General features: G+C 38.8%; 1 protein-coding gene across 2 annotated transcripts in view; it reads left to right on the forward strand.

The window, feature by feature from the left end:
• The first annotated feature begins 1,489 nt into the window (after positions 1-1,489).
• The window catches only part of UCHL3 (ubiquitin C-terminal hydrolase L3), a 44,378-nt gene continuing 25,468 nt past the window's right edge, over positions 1,490-20,399 (forward strand). The window contains exons 1-6 of one of the 2 annotated variants that reach the window (XM_048295599.1): positions 1,490-1,651; positions 1,892-1,903; positions 11,956-12,084; positions 15,821-15,977; positions 16,336-16,421; positions 17,279-17,326. In XM_048295599.1, coding sequence (XP_048151556.1) covers positions 1,610-1,651; positions 1,892-1,903; positions 11,956-12,084; positions 15,821-15,977; positions 16,336-16,421; positions 17,279-17,326 — 474 coding nt within the window. In that variant the 5' untranslated portion in view covers positions 1,490-1,609. Of the gene's footprint in view, positions 1,652-1,891; positions 1,924-11,955; positions 12,085-15,820; positions 15,978-16,335; positions 16,422-17,278; positions 17,327-20,399 lie in introns of both variants that reach the window. The other variant, XM_048295600.1, reaches the window with a different exon arrangement.

The following is a 20,399-nucleotide window of genomic DNA, read 5'->3' on the forward strand; positions in this document are numbered from 1 at the left end:
AGAAATTCCTAATGTCCAAACTAAACCTCTTCTGGCACATCTTATGACTATGTTTTCTTGTCCTGTCACTGGTTACTTGGGAGGAGGCCACTCCCAACCTGTATACAATCTCTTTCCAGAATAGTTGTAGAGAGTGATAAGGTCCCCTCGAGCCTCCTTTTCTGCAGGTTAAACAACCCCAGCCCCCTCAGCTGTGCCTCATAGGATGTACTCTCCAGACCCTTCACCAGCTTTGTTGCCCTTCTCTAGACTCGCTCCAGCACCTCAATGGCCTTCCTGTACTGAGGGTTCCAGAATGGACACATTGGTGTGGTCTTGCCAATGTCATGATACGTTTCTTCATTTTTAGCCTTTCTGAAATAACTTGAAAGAAGGCATAACACTAAATTTGGTATGTATACATATATAAAATATAATCACACTATATATGCTATGTATGTATTAGACTGTGCTTCATCTTAGCCAAAAGGCCAAGAAATGCCATGTTTATGGTCCTGAGATAGGAAGTATGATGGGATTTGCAGCTATAGAATATAAATGCTGTTTCTAATCGTGTTTAACACATCTTGCAGTAATTTTCAGCAGGACATATGGGGACCTCACCACCCAAGTCCTTGCTGCTACACTGAGGTCTTCTCAGGCAAGATCAAGCGGAGGAGCATATACTGATCTCTTCTCTCTGGCAGTCAGTGCCAGGACCCGAGGGAATGGCCTGAAGTTGTGTCAGGGGAGGTTTAGGTTAGATAACAGAAAAAGTTTCTTCACCCAGAGGGTGGTTGGGCACAGGAACAGGCTCCCCAGGGAAGCGGTCACAGCACCAGCCTGGCGGAGTTCAAGAAGCGTTTGGACAATGCTCTCGGGCACACGATGTGACTCTTGGGGACGTCCTGTGCAGGGCCGGGAGCTGGACTCCATGACCCCTGTGGGTGCATTCCAACTCAGAATATTCTGTGATTCTGTGATGTGGGGGTAATTTACTGCCACTGCTGCTCAGCAATTCCCTCTGACTCCCTTTGTCCCGCCTTGCCCCGTGGCCTGCCCCATCCTCCGCGGACGTATTTCCCTGAACGCTGCCCATGCCTCCCCGCCGCGGTTCAGCGTGGCTACTGGAGGCCGCTTCGGAGGGGCCGGGCTGCCGGAGCGTTCGGCGGGCGCTCCCCACACCCCCGCGGTTCCTGCCGGGATCGGCTCCAGCCCCCGCCGTGCCCCGACACCGAGCGGCCGCGCCCCCCGGCGGCTGCGGCGCGCCCCACAGGCCCCGGCGGCGGGGCGAGAGAGGAACCACCCCTTGCCCCGCTGGGAGAGTCCATTGCCGGGGGAGCCAAGAGGGCGGGGAGCGGGGAATCTCCGGGGCATCGCCGCCCAGAGCACTCCGGGGACGGACGGCGGCCACTGCCGGGCGCGCCGCCTCGGTCGTCTGTGCGGAGCGGCGCGGCGGTGCGGGCGGGCACAGGGCGATTGTTTCCTCCTGCGCCCGCTCCCCCCTGTGAGGCGCGGCGCGGTGACGCGGCCCCGGGTCAGGGCTGAGGCGCGGCGGCTCCGTGAGGCGCTGTCAGAGCCGCGCTGAGAGGGTCCGCCCAGCTCCGCACCGGGATCCGCCGCCGCTGCCATGGAGCCCCATCGCTGGCTGCCCCTGGAGGCCAACCCCGACGTGAGTGCCCGGCCTGGGCGGTGGGGGGCTGCCGTGTGCGCGGGGGGCTGCCTGCCCGACAGCCTGCCTGCTGTGGGGTGGGCGGGAGGATGGCGGAGGGGAGAGGGCAGAGGGCTCCGGGCCGCGCCGGGCCACATCGCTGCTTAAGGGATGGCTGGTAGTGGCAGGGAAGGAGGGAAGGTCTTATCCCGTGGATCCGACTGGATCTTAACCCCCTTCTGTTTTCTGCTTTATTTTCAGGTCACGAATCAGGTAAGAAGCTTCTAATTGAGGTAACCTTTAGTCTCTGCAGCTTTGGTCCCGTCTCCTCTCGTTTTCATGTAGTAAAGGCTCCTTCTTTTCCAAGGAGAGTGCCCCCTTCCTTCCCCACGCGTGTGTGCGCTCAGTCGTCTCATGTCGGACCGTACTGGAACCTCTCCCGTAAATATACTGTATGAAAGAAAAACAAACAGTAAAAAGAGAATAGTTGCGGGTTGGTTATTACTCCAGTGAAATCCCTGATGTTTTTAAGGTGGGCTTTAATTCATTGATTAGTGATTAAAACATTAATTTTGTGCCAGGTATGGACCTGTACATGGTGGCTTTGGGCACATGTATGGATCTCCTTGCATCACTGTGTTGTAGTCTCATTCTTCTTTGGCTGACCATAGAAAAGAATGTAATGTTACCATATTTGCGTGTTGCTGCTTATTCACGGCAATATGTGCGTGCTTGGTTGTTGCTGTTTTTGTTAGCATGGTAGAAACCACGCTAGAGAAAGGAAGCTTGTTCTAGTGCACAAAACAATGCTGCCACTAAATAAGCTCTCTCTGAAAGGAAATCACACATACTCCAACCCTGTATCATGTTGTCAGTGACAATTTTGAGCATCTTTAACAAGCGGTAGAGGTCAGTTGCTGATTTCAGCAGGCCTGTTGATAATGTTAAAGATGGTGTTTAAGCCAAAGGGCTCTGAAGCTTCCAGCAGCAAAATTGTATTCTTTAAACTATATTATTGAAATATTTTGGAAACTGCAAATTTCTGTGTGTGAAGAATGTTTTGTTTGGGTTTTTTGTTGTTGCGGTTGCTGTAATATAAAAACTGCATCTGCAGGAGACTGAAGGGTTATTTGATGCTGGGTCATTTTGTACTTAATAGTTTCCTAGTGCAAATAATTTTACAATTCTTACAGTATTGCTGCTGTGGAGCAAGCTGAGAAGTCTGTAATCCCAGTCTCCTGAGTTAAAAATGACAACCTTTCCTGGGACCTCATCTTGAACATATGCTATAATTTCCTCATGTATCTTTTTTTTTTTTTTTTAAATGTGGAAATTCAGAAACTAAATTCTGGTTTGGAAGAAAATAAGTGTCAATAAGTTACTAGTAAGAATTTCCAATTCTCTGACTTCTTTTGACTTTACAGATGTTGAGATGAGCTCATCATGGTACAAATTAAGACCTCAGCTTTAAAGTAGCAATCGAGGAGGAAAAAATAGTGACATTTTTTAATCTGAAATACCTTGTATCACTACGTGTTTATGTTGTATGGAGAAAATCCTCTAAGAATATCAAATGATCAGTTTTAAGTGTGTTTAAAATCCATCTGTTTTGCCCATTGGTTTTGCATTGGTGATGGCTGTATCAGTTGTAGATGATCATGGATAATAGGAATTTGTACTCCACAAGGATTTTCTTGTTACTGTTTCTGTGTAGGAAAGGCCACTTGAAACCAGTTAGTCTTAGATAGACTTCCTCCTTCACTGTGTTTTCCAGTCTTGACTGAGCAGGGGTTGTTATTATCTAGACTGAGAGATGTATATTTAAGAAAAAAAAAAAGGTGGGTGTTGAATATGAAAATATGAATACACCTTGCATTATTAATTGTTCTTTTAATGTCATCAGTACAATGGTGAACTGTGTAGCAACAGGGCTGTTAGTCATAAGTTATTCATATCCTGCTTGTGTTTAAAACAGCAACAATAGTAATTTAAAATTCTAATGAAGTTGCAAACTCATTTTTAGAAAACCCTGTTGAGTTAATTGCAAGGATGGGCATTTTTTTTAGTACTCTGTACTGTGCTCTGTAAAATATTCTAGAAGTCTTCAGGATTAAAAAAGTCCAATGGTATGCCTCGACAAAGTGTAATGTTTGTGTCTGGTAGTTGTTTAATACATGTATTTACACAGACATCTAGCCAAGTGCCAAGTGTTTCTTCTCTGGTTTGGTCACTTTGTTTGTTTTTTGCTATTTGGCTTTTTTTTAGTTGAGTATTAGACTATCCCTCATGCACACTGCTTTCGTTAAAGTTATTGCTAGCTGTGGTAATGAAGTCTTAAACTGAAAAAAAAAAATCCAGTGACCTCTAAGATGCATGGATTCCTAGTATTATAGTTAGAACTGTCATTCCAATTTAACAAATACTTACGCTGTTTTGAATATTGTACCAATCATTTTATTCCCTTTATTAACAGTAACTAGTAGGGAAGTGTACTAAATGCAGGTTCATTTGCTTTTACTATGTTCTTACCATACTGTATCTTCTCTGGTTTTGAAATACAGGCAGTAAATTTGAGGCTTTCAGTCTTTCTGGTAGAAAGCCAGATGATAATGGAAAGATAATGGTATTTCTCAGTTAGAGGTGTGTGAAGTTTTTCAAAAATATCTCAGAAGTTTTTCTCTATCTGAAAATGTTTATATTACAATACAAGTACAGGAATTTGTAAATCCTTAATGTATATAGAAGCTTTCTTTTTGCATATGTGTTAAAATTATTTGACAGTTCAGAAACTGGCTGGTGAGGGTAAACAGGAATATTCTTTCTTAGCTTTAAAGATTTCCAGTGGCAGTGGAAATCTGCCACGTATCTGTAGTGATGTTTTCAAGAGAGAAGACCGTCGTTGAATGCAGCACACAGTGCTGGTTGTAACGAGTGGAGTCAGGAGTGAAATGTGCCATACAGTGCTAAGTGATTGTCACAGTGCTTTTTTTTCACCTTCACTTCTACAGTCTGACAGAATGAATTATTGTCTACCTCTGATACAGAAAGAGTTGATGATTCAGCATTTGCAAAGCTCCACTTTGTGTACAGTGATGACAGAGAATGGTTTCTTCTCTTTGACCTTCAGCTGGGGGGCCTGACATGACCAGTGCTACCCTCCTTCCTGGATCTCTTATGGGATTTTCCTGAGAGAAAGCAAGAAAATCGTGTTTGTTTATTACCGCATGATGTTTGTGTGTCTTGCTCCCAATTTCTTCTACAAAAAAATAAACTACATGCAAATTTTTTGGAGTGGAAAGGTCAGAACATAAGCTGATTGTTCTTCATCATAATGTTGCTTCAGTCTGGCTTGCATCCCACAATTGATTGCCTAGGAAGTGTAGATAAAGTATTGGTGGATATTTTTCTTGATGTCCCACCTTTTTTCATTCTCTCTTCCCTTTCTTCATCTTACACATTCTAAGAAATATCCCTGGTTCCTGGATAACATTTCAAGTCATGCCTTCATTATATCCAGATAAGGATAGAGTAATTGACTGTATCTGATTATGAAGCTCAAGCACTGGCTTCAGGTAGCTCAGAGTTCAGCTACTGAGAGAGCTGGCTGTGGCTTCAGTTTCTCTTGCCACATAGGGCTTAGTTGCTGGTTCTTAGTTACCTCCAGCATTATTTTTAGGCCTTTGGTCCTACTTTTTGAGCGGTTTTGAGTTTTTTATGACATTAAGGTATTGAGAGTCAGCTACATAAAGAAAATTATTTTAGCTCATGAACACAGTTGAAAGCTGTGACTTGAAAGTAACAGGGACAATAAAGATCACAAAGCATAGAACAAATGGCAGAAACTGGATAAAGCCAGTCTTTATCCATTTATGGAACACCTCTTCAGGGTTTCAGGCAAATACAGAGATGAATTAAGTATCTTGGAAGCAGGCCTTACTCTTCCTAAAAGATCATTTCCTGGACTCTGAAACACTATCCCACAAACTTTCCCAAAGAAAAGCTGTTGTAGTCAAAATAATTGAAAATGTGGTGTACACGATTCCTGAGATGTGTTGGGAGGTAGTGCTCATAGATTGAGATACTGTCTTGGTTTGAAAGGATGTTGGATGTGGAGAAACACAGATGTCCTTCTAAAAATGCATAGCTAAACATATTTTTTTTTTCAGGTGAGGGAGTGGAGTTTAACTCTTCTGTGGTAAGCAGAGTGAAAAATAGTGGAGATAGTATACAAGCTTGGAAGACAGCCTGTTATTACTAGTGTAGCCTCAGAAGGTGGAAAACCAGGACTCAGTTCGTGTCTTTCTGCAAAGACAATACCCCAGAAATCCTTTCACAGAGTCAGCAAAGGGGGAGTGTTGAGCCTGTGGAGCAGCATAGCAAAGAATAAGCACAAGGACCAATATGAAGGAATTACAGGTGACTCACTGTGAGAGCACTTCCTGAATGCCTTCTTCTAGTTTAAAATGTCTCCAGCTGTGTAGCCCTCTTACTGAGTTCAAATAGGTAAGTATGTTGCACAGGGAAAATTGTAACTTGTTTTGGGGTTTAGAGTACTATTTATATGAATAGTTGAAAGATTGCCTTAGCTCATTCTTTGTACGTTCTTCAGTAATTGAAAGCTAAGAAAACCAAACTTCATTCCTCTATTTGTACTTGCCACTTCTGGTCCTTCTTATGTTCTTTTTTTGCTCAGTTTCTTAGTTCTTGTTACAAGGAAACACCTACTGTCTTGAAGACAGAATGGGGTGCTACAAAGTGGAAAACAAGTGACAGTTGTTCATGCCTTATACATTATCTTGTTGCACTGAAGATGCTGTTCCCCACTTCGACATTTTCCTTGCTTAAAGGACCAGCAGAGTCAGTAGAATCCAATTGTTGTTTCAGTAAAACTGTCAAAAAACAAATGTGTATAAGCTTATTTAGAAGAGTCGATTGATCCAGCTCATCCTTGTTATTCCTAAGTTTTTAGATCATGGGAGCACGTCTGTTAAGTGTTTTTCACAGAGTAACACAATATTGTGTTTTGAATCAGTGGCTCAGTATCAACACCTTAGGACTCTGCTGGAAACATTCTAAAGCTCTTGCTCACTGGTTTTGGAGGAAGCCTGGGTCAGCTGGTTCATCCAGATTTCTGCATGCTTTGCTTTGCATTGCTGCCTGTGGGATGCCCTGGCTGAATATGTACAGCAGTGCCTGGGCATACTGAGTGTTAAGTTTCAAAACTGCTTTATGGATGTGTTAAAAATATATACTGTGGTGGCCAGTGAACATACATTACAAGGGACAGAGAGTTCTCAGTAAGACAAGCCCCTAGTACCACAAGAACCACTTTATGTTAGGGTGACCAGAAAGGCTTCTCCCAGGATGCCATGTTCTGTTATGTGAATCTAGCCCAGTTTGGATTCCCCGGTTGGCTGTCAGCCTCCACCCCTCATCGCTCCCCCAGAGCTTCCCCACTGGTCCCTGTTCCCTAGTCCTGCCCTTTCCCCACCCCCAGATAAAACTGTGAGCTGTGGGATCATGTTGGTGTTTGCCTCTGCACCCTTCGCCAGCATAGCAGCAATAAATGCTGCTGGCAGAACGCACGCAAATGCCCTTCTGGACTCTTTGGTACCGACGGCATTGCTGAACCCACCCGTGCGGCTGTGGGGGCACGTGGGACCCCACGGAGCCAGGCAGGGACGGTATTGATATTCCTCTCATTTTGAAGAGCAGGAACACTAACTGTGAGTCAGTGTTGCTCTTTTAGATATCATAAAGTAATTAACACAATTGGAAGGATAAGAATTTTGTGGATGTAAGTTTTCTCATGTTTTTGAAAAAAAATTTGCGATGGGCTGTATTCTTTGAACTTTGTTATGGGGTCCTGACATATAGAACCTGAGGATATTAAAGAATTTGTAATAAATTTTGAATTTCCCAAGGAAGTGTATTATAATGGAGCATTTCTTGCTTGAACAAGATCATACTGTGGCCATTCTAAGTGAGGAGTAGTTGGTAAAGAGGAATAATGCAGCTCATCTAACTTCCAGCTGTCTCTTTGATCCTGGTGTGCCTTTTGACCTGCTATACAGAACTAAAGCTTTTGCAGCTGCTGCATATGACTGATAATGACGCTGTCTCTAGAATTTATTGAAAAAATATTCCTTCATCTTAATTCCATAAATGTCAGGATGAAAGAATGAAGAAATATATCCTTATAATGCTCCAACCATGAAGTATTGTTTGGGTGGTTCTCTTATTTCTAGAAAGGAATTTCACTTCTGAAATAGACTTGGTTTCCTTACATGCTTCTAGAAATGATATGTAAAGAATTGAAAGCAAAATATTGTGCATTTATATTTTTAACACAGATTAGTAAGAATTGCATACTTTAAGGAATGAATAATTTTCCCTTTCTTGATGATAATTCCATCAGTTACATTTTACTCAGTGTCTTACTACTATTTCGGGAAAAAATTAGCTTCAATTCAATAAAGTGCCAAAAGTTCTTGTGCTTTAATGAAAAAGTTAGGAAATATTGATTGTCTTAATTGGTTTATTTTGAAGTTGTCCTTCCAGTTTCCTAAAGCCATAGGAACACTTTGTTTTTGCAGAGGAAGGTCTTAACTGTGGTTTTGTTGTGGTATAGAGATGCTTTAATGCATTCAGCAGAAGTATGATAAAATGTAGATGCTGTGTGTGTTTTGGTTTACATTTGTGCTTAGAAGAGGATTGCAGCAGCTGGTTCTTCCCACCAGTAGCTCTCTGACTTCTACATCTGTGTGTCTGGAAATGTTTGTGCATTTTGCCAGTTCTGTGTTTTCACGGTTCCAACTTTTATACAAATACCACGGTAAAATGTGGAAAAATCCAGGTCTTGCGTATAAGGCCTTAGTATTTAAAATGTGATGTTCCTGAACTATTTGCAGAGGCTGTCCAACTTTAATTGCACTTAACTTTCAAAGTCCTATTTTGTTTCAGTTTGTATCCTCACTTCATTTTTACATGCAAGTGACAAAGTAGAAAAGCACATTGCTGCTTCAGACAATATTTCAATTGTGCATTTACTACTTAAGTTAATAATAAATTTTACCCTTACATTGTCTTACCCCACTTACCCTTTCTATATCTCCATAAACCTCATAGATCAAATCTGTAACTGTGTTGGCAGAAGTAGTCTAAACTCCTGAAGTCAAGTCACCTGGATCAAGGTGTTGCCTTGGTCCGCTGGGTTTCCATTCTACTTTTGAGGCTCTTTAAAAATAAATAAATAAGCATGAACACTTCTTCTGTTTTTTAAAGTAAATAAATTCCATTAACCTAAAAGGTAGCCAGTCAGAACAGAACATATTAAAGGTAACTGCTCTCTGCTTTTTTCAATGCTTAACAGATAGTAGGCTGAAGTAGTGGTACCAGCAATGAAAACAGAATAGCTTATACCACATGCTGCATATGTAAAGTGCCTAGAAGTGCTTATTGTAATGTTTTTGCTGTTAACCAGCATTTAGACATACAGATTTACAGTTTGTGATTGTTTAGAATAGAATGAGGTAGGCTGGAAGGGATTTCTGAGTTCTGCAGACCAACCATGCTCTGTTTAAAACAAGTTGCTCAGCAACCTGTCAGGTTCTGAATTTCTCAAGACACAGACTCCACAGCCTCCTGGACATTCTGTGCTAGCGTTTTACTATGTTTGTTATTTTTAAAATTTATTTTTAAATGCCTTCCTTATCAAATTTAAATTTCCCTGTATTTCAGCCTCTGTTGTTTCTCATTGTTTTACTGCATGCTGCTGAGTCTGTCTCCACCTTCTCTGCACTCTCCCTTAGCTAGTTATAAACAGTAGTAGTTGAGAAAGGAGGGCCCTCTGGAATACTGGGGGGGAAAAGGACAAAGTCATAGGAAGTGCAGATAAGGGTGAGGGGTGTAAAATAGTTTCAGAAGTGGCTTTTTGTCTAATGGTTAGCTGGACCAGTGAAAAAACAGGAAGTGTTTTTCGGCAAGGTCTTTTAAGACAAGAAGAAAAGAGACAAAAATATGACAACAGTCAGTAAAAACAAAGTTGTGAAAAAGTGAATACTAAATACCGACATGTGGGGGTTTTTGTGTTGCTGTTGTTCTTCCTGAGCTCCTCTTAAGACTTCTGTAATATAGCCAAGTATTTTTCTTTTTTTCTTTTCTAAGGTAAAAACTCAAAGACCTATAAATTAAGAATTGTCAGCAGTGTGATAAGCAGTGTCTGAGAAAGAGATTCTTACACTCTCTTGTGCAGATCTAGAGAAACATAAAGCTGCTATTTTATGTTATCTTGAGTACATAGTATCTATAAGTCAGAAGAAAGTGAACAGCTGAAAATGAGTGAGCCCTCAAAGAACCCTAACTGTTCTTTACAGTAAGTATTTGTAGAATAAAATTGCTTGGATAATCACTAAATAATTGGAAAGGAAAACAGCAGAGATCTCTCCCTATAAGTGACACTGTCTAAAAAGTGAACTTCCTGCGGTCCTAAAACAGGAATGACTCCGTCTTCCCATTCTGCCATCTATTGTTCATCTGTTACCCATCTGCAACTCTCTCTTACACAGGGGCTTATGCTTCACTGTTTTAAAAATCTACTTAATAATTTTCAGAAGGATATTTCTATCTTTTTTTCCAGGTCTGAATGAAACCCTCTTGACACACAGAGGGATATCTTCTTTGCCTATTTTGGGTGTATCCTTAGTATTTCATTTTTGGTTTATGATTGTGCAATAGAGTTGTTAGTCTGGTTGTGTGTTAAGATCACTGCTTGTCATACTAAGCCTATGCTCTTGCTGTTCTCTGTAGTACTGACTATCATTTTTCATCATCACTCTCACTGTTTACTGGAAGTTAAAATTTCTCAGACTGTAAAGTTTCTAAGTGGTATGGTGACATGAATAATGAAAGGTGCCCTGTATCTATGGAGTTTTAGTTCTGTTAAATTCTTCATTCAGGAGTTTGAGTAAGCCATTCTTGGGTTTAGTTAGCATTTTGTTGACTTGGGGTTTAAAGGGGTTAGTTTTATTTTTGTTGGTTGGTTGCTTGGTGGTTTTTTTTTTCCCAGTTGTGTAGAAAAGGACAAGAGAACCTAAATCACTTATTTGTCCAGTAACTTAATGGGATCCTTTATCATTGCCTTTTCTAGTTTGTGGGGTCTTTTCCTAGGTGAGTGGTTTTTTTTTTATTTTTGGGGGTTTGTACCCTTATTTCATGTAATATTGCAAAATATCAAATGATACTGGAATGGAAAATAAAATTTTTTCAGTTGTGTTACTTTTCCTGCAATAAAAATGATAGAAAGATTAGTCACTGGCTTAATAAGAGAAGGACTAGACGTACAAATAATATTTTAATGCACCCATATGTGTAGTCCCTTCTCTTTTGAAATTTTTTTTTTTTTTTTGCTATTCACAAAGTGGTAATTATCTTCACAATGTAGAAGATAATTCTCAATGTATAAGAATATAAGTACAAAATACACTGTCTTCTGTTTCATCAGTTACTAAATACTCAACACTTCCCCTTTTCCCCATGTTCATTCAAAGATCTATATATGGCACAGTGTACAATTAGCTTTTTCGTATAGTTGTGGATGGTTACTGTGTGTGTATAATAACAACAGTTCCTGAATTCAGTTAGGTTCTTCCAGACTGACAATGCAAAGATTTCAAATTGTCTTAGATCATCTCTGTAGTTATTAATTCTGCAACTGTTGTTGTGATGCCTAGTTTACTTGAGTACAAGAAGAATATCCAATTAAAAAGTGAGTATCCAATCTTTGTCTACTTCAAAATATTTTACTCCATCATAGTTTGAAGGGATTTTTCATGTAAAAGATACACTTACTAAAATGTGGTTTTGCTCCTAATGTCTTTTTGCACATAGGAGCTCCAATGTGAGCACTGGTGCCAGGTATTCTGAAGTAGTCATGGAGGCAAATAGTACCATGTTTGTTCAGATGTGCTCTGACTGATGGCTCTGATGATTAACACGAGTATTCAGTACTCTTCTGTTTTGTGACAGAACACTTCTAAAATGGTTGAAATTCTTCAACACTTTTGTAAATAGTGCTGGGAGCATTCCCACTTCCCTGTCATAGAGACTAAATACATAAAACATGAGGATTTTGTGTGCGTTTGTGTGTTAGCACTGTGATTTATTCAGCCTTATTAAAACTTGTATCTCTTTTATTCTCCTTAGATTTTAGAAAACATTAGTTGTTTTAATGTATTTCACGTTGTGGTTACTCTGTTATGCTTCTGAAAAGATAGGTGTTTGGGTGTACTTGTTTAATGTTATGTTTGTGTTTTTTTCTTTTCCAGTTCCTGAAACAGTTGGGTATACATCCTGACTGGCAATTTGTAGATGTTTATGGTATGGAACCAGAACTGCTTAGCATGGTGCCAAGACCTGTATGTGCAGTACTACTTCTCTTTCCAATAACAGAAAAGGTAAATGTTCATTTAATAATCAGTTAAATGCTTTTGTTGTAAGTGAAATTGGAATGAAAGTTTGCATCTTGTACTTTGGTGTCATATTAGAATCAAGATGAGACTTAACCCTTATTCAGGAGACTTTTTCATTAAAAACAACACAAAAAATGCTTCCTTCAGAACCTTCTGTTGCTAACCTTGCATGTATATTTCTGACTTCAAATCAGAATGGGAAACGCTAATGTAATGTAGAAGCACAGAGAAATATGCCTCACATTTTTATATTACAGGCAATTTAAGGCCTTTTTTAATAAGCACTGTGGAATGGCTCAATTTGCTATTTTTAGCAGAAAGCTGCAATAGCATAAGGAAAATAAGAAATAGGGTGTAGGACTATATGCAACTCCTTTCTGGGTTTTTGTCTTGTTACACTGACAATCCTTCAAACTTCAGTCCACTTTCAGTTCAGTCATCACATCAGTATTGATGTGGCTTTCACTTCTTGGACAGATGGGATGTATTATTAAGATGAAATCCGCCCCCCCCACCCCCCCATCTTTTGTTATGTTGGACTTCGAAGAACTTGATTTGGTTAAACCTTCAAGTGTGCTTATTTTGTGTCATCACATGCTTTTACATAGTGTGATTCGTATTGATCTGTCAATTTCTAAAAGTATGTCTTGGGGTGACTTTATCATGTGTATCCCATATCGCTGCCCTATGCCTAGAAATTAACTTTGTGCCTTTCTATGCCTCTAAACTGGGCCTGAGAGGGGGAATGAAAAACTGAGCAAAACTTTTTCAAAGCAGTTTGCAGCTTGTTCAAGGTCACACAGAGATAGCGTTTTCTTCCAGCTGTGGCAAGGGAGGGAGGAGGCACCTGGCTTGCTGTTTTCCCAAGTCAGTTTTTTGGCCAGTGGTTCAGCTTCTTTTTCTCCGGAGAGAGACTGAGAGTTGAATTTTTTTTTCCCTTCCCTGGAATTTTGGATTTTCTCCCTTTTCCACTGGATTGCTTCAATATTAGAACACATCGGGAGGACTTTCCACCAAGCCCCAGCTCCAAGGACACCAAAGGGAGGGCTCTAACACTTTCCCAGGTTTTTCCTCCACAGCGAAAGATTTTATTATTTAGCATTATTTTCCTTTTCCCGTGTGTTTGTTAAATAAATAGTTTTTATCTCTTTCACTTTCCTTTCAGGAAAATTTATTTTTTCCCGAACCTGGTGGGGGAGGGGTGGTTGTGCCTTCTCTCAGAGGATATATTTCTAAATTTGGCCAAACCGGTACAAAGTATTACATGGTCAGCCAAAAAGGTTGAAGTGAATCTGTCCACAATTCATTGTTTTAATACGTCTCTCAAAAAGAATATGTAGCTTATAAGGACAAATCACTTAGCTATTAAAGCTTTAACTTCTACAACAAAAGGTGTTTAAATTAGAAGGAAGAGTGATGACAGGTCAGTCTACCTACACATTAGGTCCTGTAAACCTCTGCGTTCTCAGTTTCTCCAAAACAGCTATGCAGGCAGTCCTTTTCAAGCTTGATTTCAGCCACCTTGATAGTTTTGAGCTTAATCAAACTTTCAACTCACCTGTCTTCAGGAAATGGCCTTTCTGTCACCTTTAAAACTTTGTTTTCTCTGTGCTGTCATTTCTGGCTGGCTGTTTGAGCTACAGGTCTGAGCTCTTTTTGTGTCTGTCACTTTTCTTTTGACTCCTTGCTTGTGCAAACCTTTTTTTGGATTATGCTATGGAAGCATTATCTCATGGGAAAGAACAACCTTGTTGTTGTTCCAGAAGGTGTATCCAATTTCATCCTAAAGAAGCACATGACAAACAAAACCAGGGAAACAAAGTATGCTGTGTTGCATCAATCAGTCGAATCTGAGAACCAGCCAAGTGTTCAGCATGTTAATCCTTCTGAAACATAAGGGACACAAGTGTTTCTATCAACTGTTTAGCGTGGCTGTGTGAAGGATGAGGTCCCAATGGGAGGTCCCAATATTCTAAAGCTTTTGTTGGGCAGTGTAAACTCCACAAGACCCTTGAGCATATTTCTAGAGTAGTTTTTCCCTCCTCAGCCTCCCTTTCAAAATGGCCTGTAAAATTACACTTTTATTTCGTTTATGATTTATTTGTTTCTTGGCTGTGTCTACCTTTGTGAAAGTGCCTATTAGTTTTTCTGCTTTTGTAAACACTTTTCTCACATGTCTGTCTGTCCTTCTGTCTGGAAGTTTGGTTGTTTCATGGTTCATATATATCAATTTCCTTGAGCTTGCTTTTTTTTTTTCCCCAGTTAATTTTAGGATACTTTTAGGTATCATATAGATAATTTTAGGATTATCAGATACAGATAATTTTAGGATTGTTGTCCACTTTAAAGGTCAATGGCTTTCTTAGTCTGCATGGTAGGCTGACAAAGGGAATATTGTGAGTGTTTGTCATTTTGGGCCTAATGAATGAATAGATCCAAATGAATATAAATTATGGGATATAGCTTAGGTTAGGAGGAACCTCTTGAGGTGATCTGGTCTAACCCTTGCTCAAAATCGTATTTTTGTTATTCTCAGTATTTGTATATTTATTTTTGCTGTGGATTTTACTTTGATTGGGGGGAATAAATGGCAGCTGTATTTTTTACTTCTCTAGTCTGAACTTTTTGTCCAATTAAGCTGTATGAAGTTTTTATCTCAAGGCTGTTTTTTGTTAGCTTGTAGATAAACAAAATTAAAATGGTTTATAATGTTCTTGCTATTACTTAACCTATTCAGAACATTCAGACAACCTGCAAATGTGGAATATGATGCTGGAAAAGTTTTTTGGTTTTGTTTGTCACTGACAATACAAAGAGCCTGAGGGAAATTTCTCAGGAGTTTGCAGGAAGAGTTCCTTGATAATATTCTGCATTCATACTTCACTTTCATCATACTTGTATAAAAAGTGCATGTACTTCAGGTTTTTTTTTGGTCTGCAAAAATACCTAGTAAAAGAGGCAAAGGAGGAAGCATTTGTGGATTTATTTCTTTCTTTTTCTGTTTGAAATGAAAATTTTAAGAAAGAAAACAAACAAAAACCCCTAATAAATCCAGTCAAAAAAACCACAACAACAATCCCCTCCCGAAGAAAACCAACAAACCACAGCCAACAACAACTAAAAAAGCACAAAACTAACACACTTTTGCACAGTATAAAAGATTTTAGTCAAATATGATATATGTAAAACAAGTACTTTAGATTGTTCAATCGAACCAAATTCTCTTTTTGCTACAGAAAATGAATGTTTACTTTATGAATATGGCTTTTGAAGGACCTGTTTTGGGGCCATGGGTGTTACACAAATCTTATTTTGTACTCCTGGGGAAAATGAAATGTAACAATGGAATGTGTAAAGAATGCTTCATGATGATTAATCACCTGAAGTATTACAGTTTTCTTGATAGCACTTTGATGCCTCTGTCCTTAAAAAGCCTTTAGTTGGATTGAAGAGAGATGGTGACATGAGCTCAATATTTCAGATCAAGGAAATATTTTGAAAATTTTTGAAGATGTTAGATAACACATATTCAAAAAGATGTTTCAAGTGTGAAAGCATTGGCTTAAGAAACAATATAGAGCTGTTCAGGTAAGTTTACTTGTTGGACCATATGTGTTAAACATTTCAAATGGCAGTATTAATTAGCTGTTGTGTTTTATAAATTATTTTTACTTTACTAATATAGCTATTTTTACTATTTGTGAAATGTCTTTACTTCTAGTATGAAACCTTCAGAACAGAAGAAGAAGAGAGGATAAAAGCTAAGGGACAAGATGTCAAATCATCAGTGTATTTCATGAAGCAGACCATTAACAATGCTTGTGGAACAATTGGGTTAATTCATGCTATTGCAAACAACAGAGATAAAATGAACTTTGGTAAGTTTTATCGGTTTGGTTTTTGTTGGCTTTTCCCTTTTTTCCTTAACTGTGGGAAGCCATGGAGGGGAGGATATGTTTTGTACTATTTTCTCTGAATATAACCATTCATAAAGGCTAAAGGAGTGTGTTTTTACCTATAGTTACGAAACTAATATTTTATCCTAATTTATGAACTAAAGCATTTGAAACATTGCAAACTGCAGCAGGCAGCAGTTCGCCTTGCTGTCAGCCTTCTGTGTTTTAAAAATACACTGCTGCAATTCTATCTTCAGATCTTCTGTTGGATTCTGTAAGATGTGAATGAAGTTGCAATTACAACGTGACACTAATTATGTCTTTTTAAAATTTTTTTAAGAAACTAATTCTTCACTGAAAAAGTTCCTTGAAGATTCATTATCTATGACTCCTGAAGAGAGGGCCAAATACCTAGAAACTTATGAAGTTAGTATCATGTGTTTTACTTTTGTTTAAAATGGTATAAGAATTACTTGCATGAGTAGGTACTACCCTCAGAGGTTGACTCAGTGAAGTACCTTAACAAATTTGATTTTACAGTTAGCTTATGATCAGACAGTTGCTACAAAGGAAACTCTGCTTTGGTATTTTAGAGTACTCCTGCCTGCCCATAGCTCAGTCAGCAGAACGGATTTTGTCAATGTTCTCATCCATATTAATTCACTGGCTTAGTTTAAAATTACTTTGAAATGCCTGAGAAATGTGTGCATAATCTTTTTTTTTTTTTTTGTGGGTTCAGGGTGTAGTTTAATGGTTAATTTAAGCTGATCTGGGGCTATTGCTGAAAGGATGGTCCTTTTGCTGCCTCTTTTAATTTGTACCTTCTAGTCATATCTCCATGCCTTTAGCAGTTGAGACACACAAAGAGCTGATTTGGCTGAAACATGATCTCCTTCCCCTACCATCCTAAACCATGAGATGAGTTAGCTGATAATGTGGTTAGCCACATCATTAGTGCTGTTTGAAAGTATGTGGCAGAAACATCTGGCCAGTGGTGGATGGAGAACAGTGCTGTTGCTCCTGATGGTAATGATGGTGAAAAAAAAGGTGCCATTACAAACTCTCAGATATTTGATCTTAATTGACTGTAATGAAACTGAAATATTGGTCTTCTGAGATCCTTGGAGGTGGAGATTATCTGTTTATTATCTTTATTATTTATTATAAGCACTGAACAAAAATAGTTACACCTATGGCATTTGATAAAATGAGGTGCAAAAATGGTTCTTATAACACTGAAAGTCTCTCATTTAAAGTCTGATTTAAATATATTTTAATTTTAGGCTATTCGTGTCACTCATGAATCCAGTGCCCATGAAGGTCAGACTGAGGTATTAATTTTTTTAAAAAGTCTTTGTTTAAATCTACTTTGAGTTGGATATAATTGACATGAAAGCAATCATATATTAAAGGTGTACAGTGAAATTGAGATTGTTGCTTGGTTTTCAGTATTGTGTCATTAGTCCAAATTCAAGTGGGGGAAACCAAACTTGAAGCTTGGGGGCTTTTTGTTTGTTTGTTTGTTTTGAGGGTTTTGGTTGTGGTGGTCATTTGCATTGAGTTTTTTAGCCCTTATATAACATGAAAGATCTTTCTAAGCTTCATTTCAGAGTAAAACAGACAGTAACAGCAACTTGAGGTTTTGATGTTGCACATTTGTAGGTAAGATGTTAGATTCATAGTAATCATACAAGTGTAATGAACATTTTATGAGAGTTCAAAAAGTTTTAATTCAGGAAAAGAAATAGTCCAATAGTTGGTTTGCAACTGTGTATGTGCTGTTTGTATACAATTTAAATTCAGATAAATTCTCACTAATATATACATTTATAAGCATTTATGCCCCAACAGGTTGTCTGATATGGAAAAAACAACCTGAAAGCTGACAAGAGGACCCTGAAATAATCATAAACTTGTACATTCAACATTTTTCTGCTTCAGTCATACTAAGTCCATTTCCCATCTTTCCAGTTCAGATTTCAGTATCTGTTCCACAAAAAAAAATTGATTGTATTATTGCTAGTACTGCTTTGTTCGACAAAAAGAGAAACACTTCTGTGTTTGGCTGTGGCCCCAGTGATTCATTCATTCTCTCTTTTTTAAGTACAGTAGATGACTTTTTTTTCTGCAGTGTCTTCTATACAATGTAGGAGAAAGCAAAGCAGTCCTTTCTGCTCCCCCTTGCCCTGTCTGGAAATGAAAATGATGAGAATTGGTTTAACTATTTCTGTTATAGATACTCAACTTCCTTTGTGGTATTTTGTTTAAAAAAACACACTACTCTCTCTTCTTGTTCTCTAAATTAGTCAGGGTTCTATATTTCAAGAAGAAGCATCAGAACAAATTTCTGTTCTTTCCTTTTTTAAGTAAGAGACTCAAAAAAATCTGGTCTGGTTTTTTTTTTTTTTTTTCAAATGAGTCCATTTCTAGGTATTCTTGGCCAGCTCAGAAAGAGCAATTATTCCAAGAAGTTGCTGAAGAGTGAATTTTTTCCTAAGATCCTTGTGAAATAGAAACTTCTTTAGTTATTTTGATGTACTGTGATGTTCATCTAGAGAATGTTCTGTCTCTGCATTCTTCTGGCAGATACTATGGAATGATTGGGAAGGAAAATGTAAGGGCTGTCTGTTCTGAGAGTCTTCATAAAGATTCAGGAAGCACCTAAGTGGTGATGGAATCTCCTAATAATGGACAGTTAACTTCTTGAACTTCCACTAATTAATTTGTTTCCTGATCAAGATAACCACAATACAAAAGATTACCAATTGCATGGAAAGATGAAGACTTTTTCTCATAATAAAAAATGACAAGATTGTCTTAGCAACCATGCTTAAACACAGATACTGAATAGCTAGTTTCCTTGCCAATTATTTATTATTCCATTTTGTATAACTCTATCTGTAAGTAATTTAATATGGATATTCCTTAGACTGGCGAAATAACTTTTTCCTGTCTTTTTGTTTCCGAAGTTGAAATAGTACAAAGGCTGAATACATTTCCTAGGACCATTTTTTCAGAATAGTTCTCATCCATCAACCAAGGAGGGAAGAAATAAACAAGTTTTGTTACTGGAACATCAAATTGTCTGGAAATACTGTCCTACCAGATGGTAGTTAAACAGGCAGCAGGGCTTCCCCATTCATTGGTACCTGAGGAATTGCTTTACTTTAAAGAAAAACTCTTTTTAAGCAAAAAAAATATAAAACATGAATATACTGTGAAGTAGTGAAGTAACTGAGAGTTGAAGTGAGTTAATCTCTTTTTCCTTCCACTGGTACATTTTAAATGTCACTGTGTACTCTCCACATAGTGGTTGAAGGGACTGATAAACAGGATCTTGCAGGTGCTGAAGTTACCATATGCAGGTCATAGGAGGTTGTTCACTTGTCCTGTGGGGTAAGTTGAGAATTTCCAGCACCTTTTGGGAAAGAAAGAGGAGAATCCCATTCCTCCTGCATATCCATTACTTGTTACAGTTACTTTCCTGAGAATTTAAAGTTCCTTTAAGAGCCCTGGAAAGGAACATGGTTGCCTTCCTATGACTGGGATTTTTGACCATGTGCTCCCTCAACTGTCCAAGTAGCCAAGGCATGTTGCATAGGAATCTTTCCTTTGAGTTAAGTGGCTTATGTAGTTGCTTAATGATAGTGAGTGCTGTATAGTTGGTGCTTTGTGAACAAATCTGTCTCTTACAGATTTAAAGATTAAGAAAACATGCAGGCCTACTTTTTCTTAGGATGAGTAACTTGGCTTGTGTGCTTCACAAGAAAAGCCTGCTCTGTGGGTAGTTCTGTCCCTTAGCTAGGTATTGCATACTACTGTCCACTCACATTTTTAGAAAGTCTTGCGTAAGATTTACTGTGTTAGAATAACTTCCAAAAGTGGGATGTATAGCAGTGAATGCCACTGATTTGTTTAGGAAGCTTTATAACTGCATTCAAGATTCGGATGTTTCCTTCCACTGTGCAAAACACACCATCACACGATTGAGATAAAGTTAAATTTTCTGGAATCATGAGCTGCAGAAGGTTTAAAAATAGCACAGAGTACAGACAAGTTCACTTCTGATAATACTGTTTGGTGGGTTTGAGGGTATTTTTTCTGGGTTCTGATATTTCAGATATTTGAGGATTCGGCCTTTAATACTTCTAAGTCAAGCCTTTATTTGTTGATTGCCCTTGACAGTCTTGCTATGTCTTCACAGACTTTTTCATCATCTCAGCGACTACTTAGTTTTTACAGTATGCTAATGGATTTTCTGCTTTTTTTCCTGTTTCATGTATGTGAGTACTTCAAACCTCAAAATAAAGCAAGTCTAACTAGAAGGAAAAATGAGAATAGCATAAAGCAGTGCTATCTTTCTAGTATCTGTATATTCTGTCGTCTTGTCTGGTGGGTAGGCTT

This window comes from Corvus hawaiiensis, chromosome 2, assembly GCF_020740725.1.
Source record: "Corvus hawaiiensis isolate bCorHaw1 chromosome 2, bCorHaw1.pri.cur, whole genome shotgun sequence".
NCBI lineage: Eukaryota > Metazoa > Chordata > Aves > Passeriformes > Corvidae > Corvus > Corvus hawaiiensis.